At 40.0% G+C, this 17,002-nt stretch overlaps 1 protein-coding gene across 3 annotated transcripts in view; it reads left to right on the top strand.

Moving 5' to 3' along the window:
* SLC18B1 (solute carrier family 18 member B1) overlaps positions 1-16,461 on the top strand; it is a 28,217-nt gene extending 11,756 nt beyond the window's left edge. Inside the window, exons 5-14 of one of the 3 annotated variants that reach the window (XM_066248349.1) lie at positions 308-455; positions 1,069-1,225; positions 5,990-6,126; positions 8,140-8,241; positions 9,420-9,511; positions 11,642-11,737; positions 13,402-13,476; positions 14,180-14,253; positions 14,367-14,419; positions 15,235-16,461. In XM_066248349.1, coding sequence (XP_066104446.1) covers positions 308-455; positions 1,069-1,225; positions 5,990-6,126; positions 8,140-8,241; positions 9,420-9,511; positions 11,642-11,737; positions 13,402-13,476; positions 14,180-14,253; positions 14,367-14,419; positions 15,235-15,291 — 991 coding nt within the window. In that variant the 3' untranslated portion in view covers positions 15,292-16,461. Of the gene's footprint in view, positions 1-307; positions 456-1,068; positions 1,226-5,989; positions 6,127-8,139; positions 8,242-9,419; positions 9,512-11,641; positions 11,738-13,401; positions 13,477-14,179; positions 14,274-14,366; positions 14,420-15,234 lie in introns of all 3 variants that reach the window. The other 2 variants (XM_066248348.1, XM_066248350.1) reach the window with 2 other exon arrangements.
* Positions 16,462-17,002: the final 541 nt, after the last annotated feature.

The following is a 17,002-nucleotide window of genomic DNA, read 5'->3' as shown; positions in this document are numbered from 1 at the left end:
TTCTATATTGGTTCTTGTCAGAGTGATTCTATATATTTCAAAGGCCTATTTAATATTATTTATGGGACCAATTGTGCCAGCAGAAAAGGTCAACAAAGCTCTCATTATGCTTCATATTGTTACCCCAAAAAAGGGAAGATAATTCTCTTCTCAAAGTATAACAAAGCAATCTTTTTAAAAATTTGTATTCTGAAGAGATTTATTCTAATAACTCTGGGTCAGGTACTGATCTTTTCAGTGGATACAGTTAAAAAGTGAGGGAATAAAAATCAGCTTGGCATCTGAAACTTGTCTTATTCTCTTTTAGTGTATTGGACCAAGTTTCAGAAGGACCAATATTTATTGCTCTGTGTTTTCTAGTGAGAATAACAGATGCAATAAGCTTCGCTGCAGCAATAACTGCATCCTTTGCTATCCTTGTAAAGGCTTTCCCAAATAATGTGGCTACAGTATTGGTATGTATTTCACAAAGTTTTTTCTGTTTTACTTTTAGCATAGGCTAAAATATTTGTTTTCCCTTCTAAGTTAAAGCGGAGTCTATTCTACTAGATCTGGTTTTCTCCACAATCTGTGTTTGTTACCTTTTACCCTGGTGTATAAATCCAGCAGCAGGCTATTAATAAATGTATCATTAGTCTTACTCAGGTCTCTTCCTGGGCTTAGAATCCCCTTAATGGTAAGTGTGGTCTAAGCCAAATGTTCTTACTTCTACTTTTGTTCTTTTTTAAAAAATACCTCCTTATTGTTATTTTGCTGTCTCTCATAGCCAAGATTGGGACTCGACTACCTGAAGTGTTCCTCTGCTGTGGAAAAGAGTTATCTTTCATGGCCAAACACTCGATTTATACTAGAGTTCTTCCTCTGCTTTTCCTAGATTCATGAGAGGGATGTTAGAGATCATCCTGAAATTCATAAGTGCTTCTGTGCTGTTTGAGGAGCACAGGAAAAGATGTGTGTGTTAAAATTGTGAAGTAGATAGAGTTTTTTCAGATAATGCCCATTCAATCTTTATTTGTTCATTTTTAAAACAAAATATATTAACTTAATGTTTTTTTCCTCTATTTTTAGGGAAGTCTTGAGATATTTTCTGGACTGGGACTAGTGCTAGGGCCTCCGCTTGGTGGCTTCTTGTATCAGTCCTTCGGCTATGAGTTTCCTTTTATTTTTCTGGGATGCATAATTTTGCTGATGGTACCACTTAACCTGTATATTTTACCTAATTTTGGTAAGACTATATTTATTACTCATTTTAGAAATCTTAAATGTATTTGTATGCCTTTGTAGGAGACCAATTAATGTATGATTACTTTTATTTTATATAATCAGTAATATATTTTTAGAGCACCCTGAAATAACGGATTCTATTTTCAGAAAAAAAAATACTGTAGGCAACCCATTTATATAAATCTCTATATAATGGCAATATTTTCTGACCTTTAGAACTAGCAAATATTTAATTTCTGATCATAAAACATCACCCTATGCAGTGCCAAGCAAAGGTCATCTTGGACTTAAATATTCCGAATGACAAGGTGCTACGCACCACAAGTGGTACCATTCTTTTAGAAGACTGTATAGGACAGAGGGCAATCCCACACCTGTCTTTCCAGTTCTTGCAGCTGTCTTTGCAGCATGGCCCAGGTATAAGGACACAGCAGTAAGTAATGGAGTCATCCTGGCTTCAAAGCTTTGTGCCCCATAGGAGATAACCTATCTTGTAACAACTCTATGGACACAGCTTCCAGGCTCTCCTCAGTCACACTCAGGGAGGCACAAATACCTTATCGGGTATTTATGGTTTGTTTATAGATCCTTCTATGCGAATGAAATTTACTGGGCAAGAGTCACCTTTATTATTAGCAAAATTGCCTAGTAACATAGTTGGCATTTTACCCTTATCAGGCTACCAGGGGAACAGAGCTAGAGTTAACTTGAGAGCTGGAGAAGAGAGACCATTGCTGGAGAGGCACCATCACCTGGAAACATACATGGGGCCTGTCCTCTTTCTAACCTCACTAACATTGCAACAACAGTGGTTTCTGTAGACCAGCGTCCTGGGCTGTGCTCAGACGGGAATTGCAGATCAATTTTTGCCTGATAATTAAGCATCTGACACCAAGTCAGATTCTCATACAGCAGAGGAAAGAGTTCTGTTAACCCTTTACCACACTGTATAAGGAAAAATGGCTTTGCTTACTAGTTAATAGTAGGACACGGTATTGAGAACTTCTGTGATTTGGTACTGGACTGGTCCCAGTGTCTGTTACCCCCTAAGCCCTGGTCTGCTCTCCTATTTCTTCCAGTTGTTCCATATCTTGGTATTTTCTCAACCCCTCTAATCGCCGCCAGCCTACTTATTTCTCTTCATTTTTGTGATTCCTCAATTAAAGTTTTCCCGTATCTTTATTGAACTTTACAAAGTTCCAAATAGATATATTTATATGAACAAAGTCGTTTGACAAACTTGTTTATCTACAGAAGGATCTTCCAGTTAGAGTGAATGGGGGAAAGGTGGTATAAAAAAATCTCTAAGATTATGCCAATAAGGAGTGCTTTTTAAAGTTACTGTTTTAAGAGAGCTTCTAGACAGAAGCTAGAAAATTAAATCTTTTCCTTTGATGACATTGGCAGAATTCTGTGTTCTACTCCACTCATTTAGCTCCCAAACTCAACTCAGCATGTGGGCCGCAGAGCAAGATCACAGCCCTTTGGCGGGCCGCACTAGGTCTACAAAAGGCAACTGTTACGCAACACTTTTCTCACTGCAGTTGAAAACAAAAAAAAATCAGTACAACAAGCACAATCGTACCTACAGTTTACTCAGTGTCACAAAACGACCAGAAACTGTAGTTCGCATCACAACTGCTGTTAACTAAGCTAATATCTAGCTAGGATGCTAGAGAAATGAAAAAATACAAGTAGGCCCCTAGGCTTACTTAATTTTATCCAAAATATTTTGAACTTTGTGGATTAGTCTGCGGGCCGCACAAAATTGTTTGGCGGGCCGCATGCAGCCTGCGGGCCGCGAGTTTGAGACCCCTGCTCTAGACCCACGGACAATGAGGCTCTAGCTGTGGGTGGGTAAGAATTAGCTTTGGTCCCACCCTCATTCTCACCCTTTATATCTATCTGTTCACCAAGTCCCCTCTTCTGTACTGCTCTTAAGAAATATTTCTGGCCCTGGCCAGTTGGCTCAGCGGTAGAGCGTCGGCCTGGTGTGCGGGGGACCCGGGTTTGATTCCCGGCCAGGGCACATAGGAGAAGCGCCCATTTGCTTCTCCACCCCCACCCTCCTTCCTCTCTGTCTCTCTCTTCCCCTCCTGCAGCCAAGGCTCCATTGGAGCAAAGATGGCCCAGGCGCTGGGGATGGCTCCTTGACCTCTGCCCCAGGCGCTGGAGTGGCTCTGGTTGCGAAGGGGCGACGCCCCAGAGGGGCAGAGCATCGCCCCCTGGTGGGCAGAACGTCGCCCCTGGTGGGTGGGCCGGGTGGATCCTGGTCGGGTGCATGCAGGAGTCTGTCTGACTGTCTCTCCCCGTTTCCAGCTTCAGAAAAATACAAAAAGAAAAGAAAAGAAAAAAAAAGAAATATTTCTAAAACTCGTTCATGGACATGTCAATCCTCTTATTAAAAAAGCCCTAAACCTATAAAATGTGAGCTATATCCCAAAAGCCATTAAGAGCTATTGTTAGATTTCAGCATGGGAGTCATATGAGCTGGAGTATCTCACACACACTACCTAGCTCTTATTTATCCTTCAAAATTTAATTTGTATTATCTCTTTAGGGAAGTGTTTCTGAAACTTTTCAATCATTGGATTTAATGCTGAGTAAGTGGTGCTACTGCTCTCTACTGGTTTTGTTTTGTTTTTTTTTTGCTGCCTCACAACTGAGAGTACCCCACGTTCCCATCTCTACCTGCAGCTCCCTGCTGTAGGCATTTTCAAGCAGGAGGTCATGTCCTTCTAAGAAGAAGATGTCAGAATTGGAGGGAGCAGAGAGAGTACCCGAGTAGCTTGGAAAAGCTTCTGAGGTGATTCTCTAAGATTCACCCTAAGTTCAGACAGCTTAATTAAACTCATTATATGTTCGTCTTCCTAGATGTTATTATTTTGATAACCCCATTTCACACTTTGGATTTAGAGACAGGAATCATTTATGCCGTAACAGTTTATTTTATACCAAAAATCCATACCCATTATATGCGCAATAAATATAACTGATTACAGTTGATCTTTTATACTTTGTATCTTAAAGGTGACCAGTAAACATCTTTAATATAGAGTTCAAAATCCATACCAGTCTCCCTGCTGGCACTACTGCACTGAGCCACATGGTGGTGCTTGACCTCTTTCTAGCCCAACATGCTCCTTCTGTCCTTGAGTGTCCTGGGCTGTGCTCAGGTTTGGTTTGTATTCTGAAAAAATCTATATGTAACACTTAAAACAGCTGAAGCACTCTGTGCCTTTTTGTGTACTTGACTCCATACTGGATCATTATTCAAGAAGAATTTATTGAGTAATGAACCGAGGTGGGTGCTATTAGAGAAAGGAGGATATACAAGTGCTAATCTTGGCTCTCAAAGATCTTCCTTGTCCAAACGAGACCAGCATCACCTGTCGCCTGGATCACTGCAAAAGGTCTCCTTAGGCCAGAGCCTGGGTCTAACCGCTTGTTTGAAATCTCCAGTGATTTCTCTGGTTTCTTAGCATGATTTCCGAACCCCTGCATAGTCTTATCTCTACATTCTTGTGCAGTGTGATCTCTCCCCACTACATAGGTATCCCTGACCCCTGCCTTCACCCTCCGATGCTCTCTTTTTTCATGTCCTCAAATACAATAGTTTTCCTCACTTCTTAGTCTTGGAATGTGCCATTCTTAGAATAACATGCCTGCACTATTCTTTCCTCTTTTTTGCTCATCTCAAATTCATCATCAACTTAGGTATTACTTTTGTGAAACTTTTTCTATATAGTCTTCCTGGTTTTGTTTTGTTTTGTTTTGTTTTGTTTTGAGGTTGTTTTTTTTAGGACTTGTTCTTCTGTGTTCCAACAGGTGTCCTCCTAGCTCCATCCTCTCCTTCTCCACTTCTCTCTGAAAAAAAGGTTTTGAGTTTGTCCTTTTGGCCTTGGTCTGCACAGCATTTCGCATGGTACCCGCCTCAAAAAAGATTTTGTTTAGTAAATTAATCGGGAGATAAGAAAGCCATCAAACAATAGTAAACAATGTAAAACAAAATATAGCTTAGGTTTTAAAATATATAATAGACTTGAAGTGAAGCAGGAAACCAGAGGAACATAAAATCTGGGGAATAATTAGGGCCAGAGCCAGAACTTACAAAGTGAACAGAGTTTGGAAAATTAGCAGGGAGAGCAAAGAAAGGAGTCATAAACTATAACCAGAGGCTTGGAAACAACCATCCCCGGAGCGGGGAGCAGTGAAGTAGGTGAGGGAATGCTGGGGAAGGGAGCTTGGTGCTCAGCGGACCTTGAATGCCACATGGACTTCACACATGATTCAGCAACCCCCCTTTCAATCCAGTGTTTTCTTTGCCAGCAGGAAAAAAAAAGTTGTCTCGTGTTCTTTGATTGATTCAGATTCTCCTCGGCGTGCACACAGTGTTCCTTAATAAAACATATGCCTTTTCCCAGACACCAAATGAAACATTACGGATTCTTTGTTCCATCTGAGAAGATCACACTTGCTTCTAGCTAATAACTTATAACCTCCGAGCCCTTCCTTTCCTCACACTCTGGTCCTGGTTAATTCTTTTTGAATCGGAGACATTATTTTTAGAAAAACTAAATGTGGCCTCTAGGTTTGAATAACTTCTGCGGATAGGTTATAAGCAATGTTAGGCAAACTCAGAGGTGCAGTTATTTTGATTACCAGATAGTGATGGCCTTACCAATTTTTACCCTTTCAAATAGATTAAATGATAGTTAAGTGATTTTAATTACTCTAATTTCTCTTTTTCATTTTTATACCAAAGAGTCTACTCCGGTTAAACAATCATTCTGGAAACTCATCAGTTTAACCAAGGTCACCTTCATAACCTTTGTCATCAACTCGCTCAGCGCGTGTTTTGGCTTCCTTGATCCTACTCTGTCTCTCTTTGTTTTAAAGAAGGTGAGTAGCCTGATTGCCGAAGAGCTCTGTATTGTTGAAAGGGGACGTATTTGCTTGCTCTTGGGCGCTGCTGGGTGGGAAGTTTTCCGAGTGGCTGTGAGAGGAAGGCAGAGTGAGAATTGCACACCTGTACTGTCATCTCACGTCCCTGTAACTAGGGGTCTGGTTCAGTGTCGATGAAAGAAGCCTTGCACTAAGTGGCCTCAATATCTGTCTCCCTGTTTCCAAAGCCAAGCTCAAGTCATCATAGGTCTGGCTTGCTTGCATATCATCCTGGCTGTTTAACAAGGACACTTTTCCTGTGTTCGTTTGAATTTCAGTGGGGAATTTGGAGTACCCAGTGGCTCATTTAATGTGACATGTCCTTCTTCTCTAACAGATATCCCCTGAATCCACTTACTTCTTAGGCTATTGCATATAATTGACTGACTATGGACTATATTAATCTGGGGTAAGAGAGAGGAACCCAGAGCCTCTCCATTTTTTTGGTACTGAAAAATAAATACTGAATTCTGAAAAGTTTGATATCATAGAAATTTGTTTTTAGATATTTTTGAAAAATATTATTAATAATGCAATCAAGTATATCACCAAACTGGTAGTTAATTATACTGGAGAATTAGTATGTGTCTATAAGGCAGAAGTCTATTAGTTGCAGACCACAATGACTCTATGTGAAGCATTGGAATTTAAAAAGCACAGTTACCAGAAAAACAACCCCTTGAAGTCACTAGAGACAATTTCGGGTGTATAAACTACCCAAAAAGCTAAACTTGGGAACTATAATTTTAATGCATGGCCCAAGGTTTAGCAATAATAGACTACCATGCTTAAGCAATGAGCACTCAGGAGGTAACACATAAGGAGATTATTTTATATTTATGGTGACACATTCCAGTCACATCAACAGTGTGTCTCTCTCAGTCATTTTTCTCTCTGCAAGAAGTTGGGGCTAAGAAATGGGAAAAAATTATAACCATTTTCTAGTAAACCCAAGCCACTCATATCTATCTTATAAAAAAATCTTTAGAAATGTATTTTTCTTTCTATGAATTTTTTAATTCCCTTTTCTGACTTCTTACCAGTTGTTAGAATTGGTGGTTTGCTGTCCAGTTGTGGTGACCCACCCTTTTGGGGTTGGAGGACTCTATCATATCACCCCCCCCAGGTGGGAGGGCTCTATCATATCACCCCCCCAGGTGGGAGGGCTCTATCATATCACACCCCCCCCGGTGTAATATTAGAAGAGGCCATATTTGATTTTCGTATCTTGCTTTTATCTTTAAAGGACTGATTTTTAATATTTGTGATAAACATTGTTAAAACATATACTGGCTTATAAATAAATCTCATGGGTTTAATTAATAAAATTAGTGGAGGAAATTTAGGAAAATGAGAACTCAGATAACCAAAAAAAGCTATTTATATCATGTTGGTAATAGTAACAGTATCAAAGTTATGCGGTAGCTTACTGTTTTAAAAGCCTTTTTAAATTAGATAGTTGAATAATTAGATATTAATATCCCTTTGTGATGGGTAAAAGAAGTATTATCATCAATGACTTTACACCAGTGCACTCAGTCTGTGAGCAATCGGCATCACCGGATTGCTTGTTAGAAATGGAAATTCCCAGGCTTTTTGAATAAAAAATTCTAGGGTTAGGGCTCAACAACTTCTTTTAATAATTTCTCTGGGTAACTTTTATGCATGCTGAAGTTTACAAAGCATTTATTTACATGTAAAAAACTGTGATTCATAGAAACAAAATTATATGTTTAATGTTAAATGCTACAAAGTAAAAAATCTAGGATGTCTGACTTCTGCTTTGATTTGGTTTTTTTCCCCTCATAGAAAAAAAAGCAATCCATTGACAAAATCAAGACAAAAATTAGGAAGGATATTGATTTTATTAATAGACTGGTAGATAACAACAGCTTAAGAAATGATAGAAAATAGATGTTTATTTGAAAAGTGACTGAATTGTGTAACTTTATTGCAAGACTTCTTTTACAGTTTAATTTACCAGCTGGATATGTGGGCCTGATATTCCTGAGTATGGCACTACCCTACACCATTTCTTCACCACTCTTTGGTCTACTAAGTGACAAAATGCCAGTATGTACAGTTATTTATATTTCAGAATTGTTTTTGTATGTTTAGACCAGTGGTCTAGAATCAATGCCTCTAGACCTCTAGAGGCCCATTGATTCAGGTTGACATATTCATTTTTAAAATTTTAGCTTTATTGAGGTATAACTGACCAAATTGTAAGATATTTAAAGTATACATCATGGAGAATTATTAAATACACACACACACACACATACACATTGTGAAAGAAATCCCTCCATGCAATTAATGAAAACATTCATCACCTCATCTATTTATCATTTTGGGGGGAGGTAAGAACATTTAAGTTTTAATATATTCAATTTTTTGAGCTGACGATGAGATTCCAGAGTGGGGTTCCAGTGGCTTCCAACCTGCCGTTATCCTGAACAGGTTCGCTTTTTTTTTTTTTTTCTTTTTTAGTGAAAAAGACAGAGACAGAGAGAGAAGGAGATAGATAGGGACAGACAGACAGGAAGGGAGAGAGATGAAAAGCATCAATTCTTTGTTGCGGCACCTTAGTTGTTCATTGATTGCTTTTTCATATGTGCCTTGACCCTATGATTTCTTTTTTTTTATAATTTATTTTTTATTTATTCATTTTAGAGAGGAGAGGGAGAGACAGAGAGAGAGAGAGAGAGAGGAGAGACAGAAAGAGAGAAGGGGGGGAGGAGCTGGAAGCATCAACTCCCATATGTGCCTTGACCAGGCAAGCCCAGGTTTTGAACTGGCGACCTCAGCATTTCCAGGTCGATGCTTTAGCCACTGTGCCACCACAGGTCAGGTGACCCTATGATTTCTAGTCTGCATTCAAGTAGTTTATATGAAATAATTTTAGTGGGTTATTTTTTAAATAATGTAAATTTTCTAGAAATTTTACTTGCCAGGTAGAGTCTTGTAGTGACTGTTTTTTACATTGTTCTATTTGAAGTAGTTCATCATGTACAGAATCTGCCAACCATGCCCTTTCCAAGGAACCCTTGTTTCACACACTCCTGATCTTGGGGTCCGCTGTCCTTGCTTTTGTGTTTACCACTTACCTATTTCCTCGTGTAGGTAGAGTTTTGTTTTCTTCGATATATTTGAATTTTTAAATATGATGACGTGTGTTCCTCAGTAATGTGTAAAAATACTCTTTGACTATGGATGGTGTGAAGAGTTCCTTTTGTCCCTTTCTTCACCAGCATCTGAGGAAATGGTTTCTGGTTTTTGGAAACATCATCACAGCGGTGTGCTACATGCTGTTGGGACCTGTTCCAGTCTTGCACATTAAAAGGTAATTTTTTTTCTTCTCTATTTTTTTGGTCAAAATAGCATTAAGAAGTGTTTCAGAAAATTTGATGTAATACTGGTTTGGCTTAGTATTTTGAACCTTATTATTGAAATAATTACCTTGATTTGTGACTATATTGAATTGTTAGACTGATGGTATTTTACCTTACTGGAAGCTAGCAGTGGTACAAGCAAATCTGTATTAAGTGAGAAATATGCATATTCTCCCTTTGTGTTTCAATTGCACACTTGTTTGTTGCCACCTGCCTTAGCTAACAGCTCTTAGAATATCGTTTTGTTTTTGCTACTCCTCCTTGCTCCGTAAGGCAGGGACCAAATTTTTACTTGTTTTTTTCTGTATCATCCTTAATATGTAGTAGTTGCTCATTAAAGCTTATTTAATATAATTTATTTGCTGAATAAAGTGAGCAAATTACTTCTGGGATAAAGCATGAGGTGGAAAGAGCAAGGCTTTCAGAATCCTTCAGATTTGCGATTACATCCTGGCTTAGCCACTTACTAGATATATGAACTTGGGCAAATCATTTAACTGCCTAGAGCCTCATTTTTTATCTACCAGAAAGAGTCTCTAATAGTACTGTTGAAATAACTTTCTATGCACAAGAAGCTGCTCCTCTCTGGGTGCTACATCAGCAACTGAAACTTAGATGCCTTTGTGTTCCTGTAAATGTTGTCCTTAACCAGAAACACAGGCTAGAGCAGGGGTCCCCAGACTACGACCCCGCGGGCCGCATGCAGCCCCCTGAGGCCATTTATCCGGCCCCGCTGCACTTCCGGAAGGGGCACCTCTTTCATTGGTGGTCAGTGAGAGGAGCATAGTTCCCATTGAAATATTGGTCAGTTTGTTGATTTAAATTTACTTGTTATTTTAAATATTGTATTTGTTCCCATTTTGCTTTTTTACTTTAAAATAAGATATGTGCAGTGTGCATAGGGACTTGTTTATAGTTTTTTTTATAGTCCGGCCCTCCAATGGTCTGAGGGACAGTGAACTGGGCCCCTGTGTAAAAAGTTTGGGGACCCCTGGGCTAGAGGGCCCTCAAACGCCAAGGCAGCTCTGGCCCTTCTCACTCCTAACGGGGTTGACTCTGTAGCCCAGCCGATCAGGTATTTTTTGGTTTTCTCTTCCTCGTTCTTTATTCTTTTTTTTCTTTTTTTTTTAATTTATTTTTTATTTTTCCGAAGCTGGAAACGGGGAGGCAATCAAACAGACTCCCGCATGTGCCCGACCGGGATCCACCAGCACGCCCACCAGGGGGCGATGCTCTGCCCATCCGGGGCGTCACTCTGTTGCGACCAGAGCCACTCTAGCGCCTGGGGCAGAGGCCAAGGAGCCATCCCCAGTGCCCGGGCCATCTTTTGCACCAATGGAACCTCTGCTGCAGGAGGGGAAGAGAGAGACAGAGAGGAAGGAGAGGGGGAGGGGTAGAGAAGCAGATGGGCGCGCTTCTCCTGTGTGCCCTGGCCGGGAATCTAACCCGGGATTTCCGCACGCCAGGCCGACGCTCTACCACTGAGCCAACCGGCCAGGGCCTCGTTCTTTATTCTTTATCCTTTAATAGGTTCCTTCCTTCTTCCCTCTTTTGCAGTTATCTGAGAGGAGATGGTTTGTATCACCTAAGTAGTCTTTAATAATTTTGTTAACAGGATTCACATCTCAGGGATGCTGCAGGATGCAGTGAGCTAATGGGTGTTAAGTAACTGGCATAGCACCACCGACATGGTACAAATATCAGTTTCCTGTCACTTTACCACCTCCCTTCTCTGACATTTTCAGTTGATTGAATTTCAAAGCCAACCAACTGAAGGAAGAACAGTAGCATTAGCATTTCCACCAATTTTAAGTGGATTTTGTATGGTGACAATAAGGCAGGTTGACATGTGATATATGTGACAAAAGACATTGAGGTACCAAGATGAATTGACCCCTGCCCCAAATATAAGGAGCTAAATAAACGATGCTGTCACTGAATGAAATGGGATCAGATGGGAATGAGGACAAGGGTCCAGAATCTGTAAAAGGACCTTGTCAGGGGTCCTGCCTGCCATCCTTACCATGAAGCTTTATGTCTCTTAAAGTGCTATTTTTTTTTCCTCCGAAACTCTTTTGCAGTCAGCTGTGGCTGCTGGTGTTGATGTTAGCCATGAATGGCATCTCTGCTGGAATGAGTTTAATTCCCACTTTCCCGGAGATTCTCAGCTGTGCCTAGTAAGTTACTTCCGTTGCTTCAATAAACTGTATTTTGAATAGTTGTGAGCACCAGAGGCTTTCTTGAATTTCTCAATTTTGAAAGATTTTGGATTTTTTTCCCCACAATACTACATCTTTATGATTTCATGTCAAACACTGTTGTAATATATACAGTATGTACAATAATAAAATAATATAAATGATAATAAGATCTAGTAATAGTAATACCATAATAACTAAAATAGGTTGTGGGTAGAGACTTGGTTTATACCTCTGTACAGATGTACTTTAAAAAAAAAATCAAAGCAAAATGGGAAAACCTCAGTATTATTCCTCTCTCATGGGGGAGGTCCATGCAAGAGCATAGAGTGACCAGGTAAAATGATTCTAGGACCAATTTTGATGTGTGGGGATTTTTCTAAGCCATTCTTTTATACCATCTGGATGTCCTACAATTCAATTCAGTTCTGACACTGACCAACCAGAGATAGCATCAGATTTCACAGGCTAAGGGCTCAGTCCCACAGGATTGCTCCACTTCCGGTGCCAATCACAAGTCCAGTGTATCACGGGCACTTCTGACAGGCAGGCTAGAAATCAGATGTTCCCATGGTCCCCTCCTTGGGTATGATTAACTTGCCGGAGCAGCTCACCACACTCCAGAAACCAGTTTAATCCCTAGATTATGGTTTGTTAACAAAGGGTGATAAAAGGCAGGAATCAACAGCCAGAGCTACATATGGTGAGGTCCTGAACAAAGGAGCTTCTTGTCCTCCTGGAGTTTGGGACCCTGCGTGATAGCATGTGTAAGCATTTCGGTTCACTAACCAGAAAGTTGTCTGAACCTTGTTATTTTGAGTTTTTATGGAGGTTTCATTACTTAGGCATGGTTGATTAACTCATTGACCATTGGCAATTGATTCAACCTCCAGCCGCACTTCCCTCCCAGAGGTGGATGGTGCGGATGGCGTGGAGGAGAATTAGGGGTGGGCATACTGAAAACTTCAACTCTTTAATCACCAGAATGGCTCTCCTGGAAACCAGCCACCATCCTCAGGTGTCTTCCAAAAGTCACCTCATGAGTATAACAAAACACTTCTATTGCCTTCCATTAGTTAGGAAATTTCAAGGATTTAGGAGCCCTGTGCCAGAAATGGACTAAGAGACCAAACATGTATTACTTATTGGAAAGCACAGTATCACACCCAGCATGGTCACTTGGCCACCAGGCTTTTGTTTAGTAGGCATGGTGATATAGCAAGAACACAAAGTGAACTTCAGGCAGAATATTGATAAGTAGGCTGTCAATTCAACACCTCTCACAGGAATAAGCAGCTGCCCCTGCATTTTCTAAAAGCTCATTGTTCTGTTTACATGGTCATCTCATTTTAAGAATTTCTTAATTATATGTTTTTCTGAGCACTTATTGTCAGCAGGTCATGATTCTTAATATTGTATTCTATACCTCCAACAGAATTATTTTTTAGAAAACCATGAAGTAAGCATCAGTATGAAAATTTCTTTAAATTAGTTTAGCTTTTTATCTTAGCAATGGAGTATTCTTGCTATTGGTTTTGTCCAGATTAACCTTGGCTTATTTTCATTTCTCTATTATACACAGTTCTTGTCTATCACACAGGCTTTCTTTTAACTCACAGATACACTCTTGTCCCTCTTTGCAGTGACAATGGGTTTGAAGAAGGATTAAGTACACTGGCACTGGTATCAGGTCTCTTTAGTGCGATGTGGTCAGTTGGGTGAGTAGCCATTGAATTCCATTCATACCTGCAAAGTGGAAAATACAGTCTCTAAATTACAGAGGAAGAGGTTACACCAGATGAGTTGCCCAGAGGCACCTAATTTATTTAGGGCAGAACCACAGTTTTCACTTACATCTTCTGACTCTAAGATCATTGATTATGCCAGCAGTTTTAATACCAAATCAAAATGGTCCCATATACTTTGTCCTATAAAAATTATACTTTTAAGTTCATTTATGAGGAGCATAGCTAAGTTTTTAAAATTTATACATTTATTTATTTATTTATTTATTTATTTTACTCTCTAATATACCATAGAGGTAACTGTATGCTGGCAATGTAGATATTGTCCATAAATATGTTCTGAATGAAGTTATTTTTAATTCAAATACTGAGGAGAGTAGAGAGAATACTGGTCATCTTTAAAATTTTTTTTATATTAGGCACCAGCTTTTCAGAAGCAGTTACAATTTTACAATGGTTTAGGACAGTTAAGCAGCATCATTATTGAGTAGAATTATTTTCTGATACCCAATGCAATGTCCAGAAATTGCCTTTTTCCTTTAGTACTTAAAATTTCCATTTAAAGAAGACCTGTGGCTGAAGGATCATGCAGCCTTTTTAGGATGAAACTCTCCTTCTTCTTTTCCTTTTTTTCTTTTTTTCACTACTTAATGCCCTTTCTTCTTTTCTTTGTTAGTGCTTTCATAGGACCGACCCTAGGTGGATTTCTGTATGAGAAAATTGGTTTTGAATGGGCAGCAGCTATACAAGGTCTGTGGGCTCTCACAAGTGTGAGTAATCAGACTTTTCATTTTTTTCTTACATTTGTGGAGAAATGTGGCTTGGAGAATTGACATTAACAAGTACCTTTAATTGTGTTAAAGGGATTAGTGATGGGCTTGTTTTATCTGTTGGAGTACTCAAGGAAAAGAAGAAGGTATGGTTAACTCTTGAGCTTTTTTCTCCCTTTAACTGTTGGCCTATGGGAAGCCTGGTTGGGTAGCTCATTTGGTTAGAGCATCATCTCAATATGCCAAGGTTGCCGGTTTGATCCCCCATCAGAGCACATACAAGACTCAACCAATGAATGCATAAATGGGTGGAAAAACAAATCAGGCCCTGGCCGGTTGGCTCAGCGGTAGAGCGTCGGCCTAGCGTGCGGAGGACCCGGGTTCGATTCCCGGCCAGGGCACACAGGAGAAGCGCCCATTTGCTTCTCCACCCCTCCGCCACGCTTTCCTCTCTGTCTCTCTCTTCCCCTCCTGCAGCCAAGGCTCCATTGGAGCAAAGATGGCCCGGGCGCTGGGGATGGCTCTGTGGCCTCTTCCTCAGGCGCTAGAGTGGCTCTGGTCACAACATGGCGATGCCCAGGATAGGCAGAGCATCGCCCCCTGGTGGGCAGAGCGTTGCCCCATGGTGGGCGTGCCGGGTGGATCCCGGTAGGGCGCATGCAGGAGTCTGTCTGACTGTCTCTCCCCGTTTCCAGCTTCAGAAAAATGAAAAAAAAAACACAAAAAAACAAAAAAACAAATCAATATTTCTCTTCCTCTCTCTCTAAAAAAAAAAAAAAAAAAAGAAAAAGAAAAATTAAGTTGGCCTGTAGAAATGAAAAAGAAAAGCCATTTTTGTGGGCACTTTGAGCCTCAGGTCTTGGTAGATACAGTTCAGGAGGTAGTTGGGTAGAGGTGTAGGTGGTGATTTTTTTTTAAGATGAGAAGTGTTGAAGTTTTTCTTCTTCTTCCTTCGTTGTAGATTGAAACTTCAAAATATCCCTGGCACAGAGGAGGAACGAAGTGCTCTCCTGCCTGATGAAAACCAGCCTTGAGAATCTTGGGTTATACAGGGTGGGGAGATGGATGTTCCTGGCCTTGATCATTAAAATTAGAAAGTTAAAAATGTTTTCTTAATATTACGCTGGTGTCCATGAACCCGACACCAGCGTCCTGGAAGTGTCCACATATTTTTGGATGATCTGTGTTGGGCTGCACATACTGCTGTCCTGCAAAGCTGGCCTGCTGAACCAGCCATCTTTGAAGCATTACATATGAAAAGAGTGGTTGAAAATCAACCAGACTTTGTGCTTGAAGGTGTTGTTGAGCCTGGGTCTCCTGTTTCCTCTGTTGTGTACTTTTCATTCTAAATTCACTGATTCTATGTATGTACCTATTTATGTTAATAAGGAAAGAAATAATATACTTAAGGGAAAAAGCTGATGTGCTTAAAGATAATATAAACAACTCAATATATGTAGAGTAATTACTGTGAAATCAGTTTTTAAAATATATGCTTTATCTGTATCCTGAGATTTTTGTTTTTGTTCAAAGGCAAAATTCTGCCTCCCATGCAAAAAGTTCATAATATTCCCTGGCCCTCAGATCTTCTAAAAATGTTGTGTGGAAGGTAGAAAAATAACATTACTTGAGATTTCCACCTGACCTGCGGTGGCTCAGTGGGTAAAAGTGTCGACCTGGAATGCTGAGATCACCAGTTCGAAACCCTGGGCTTGCCTGGTCAAGGCACATATGGGAGTTGATGCTTCCAGCTCCTCCCCCCTTCTCTCTCTCTCCCTCTCTTTCTCTGTCTCCTCTCTCTAAAAAATGAATAAATAAAATCTAAGAAAAAATGGCTTTCTCACTTAAAAAATAAAAGAGATTTCCATTTTTGCAACCTACTTCCAATTACGATCTGGATTTATAAGCAGTGCTCGGTATAACATTCATTTTCCATAGTGTCTGTTTGAGTTCTACCATCTTTTTCTAAAAAACTTATTTTCAGTAGATATATCCATTCCTAGAGCAGGTGGTTCCACAGGAATGCTTGTATGTTCGGGACGGGGTTCTCCTGACTTCATGTAAAATGCATACTATTGTTTAAGAGAGGGAATCTCTGTTGTGCCACTCTCATACTTCCTAATTCATTTCCATAGTGTATCAGCCACATTTACCTTTTTTAAATAAAAGAAATGGTTTTATCTGTTTAGTCATTCAAAAATATTTATTTGCCGGTGAATCTGTGGATAGAGCGTCGGCCTGGTATTTGGGCGTCGGCCCCAGATGGGGTTGCTGGGTGGATCCCAGTTGGGGTACATGCGGGTGTCTGCCTCACTATCTCCCCTGCTCTTAATATACATAATGTCTTTCCTGCCTTATGATAGATGCTAGAGATTTCTCTGTGATCAGGATAAATACAATCTCTGCCTTTATCTGACTTATACTTCAAGGGAAGGGCAAACAATAGATAAATACCAGAATTTCTAATTATCTTACCAAGATGCTAGGAAGGAAAACAAATTGGTGATATGAGAGAGGAGCTGGCTAGAATTGGTTAGGTGTAGAGTCCTAATTCAGACAAGGCTTCTCCATGGAGGTGGGACTTGAGAACTCAGATCTGAAGGGTGAGAATGAGGCAGCCATTCTGACCCAAAAGCAATCCATGGCATGTGCAAAGGGGCTGTTTCTTGTTAACAAGAAAAATGACAAATAGAGAAAGTATACTTTGTTTCATTTTAAAGTTTTTGTCA

The sequence above is a fragment of the Saccopteryx bilineata genome, chromosome 12 (genome assembly GCF_036850765.1).
Source record: "Saccopteryx bilineata isolate mSacBil1 chromosome 12, mSacBil1_pri_phased_curated, whole genome shotgun sequence".
In the NCBI taxonomy this organism is placed as follows: domain Eukaryota; kingdom Metazoa; phylum Chordata; class Mammalia; order Chiroptera; family Emballonuridae; genus Saccopteryx; species Saccopteryx bilineata.
The sequence above is the reverse complement of the archived record's forward strand: the minus strand, read 5'-3'. Positions and strand labels throughout refer to the sequence as shown.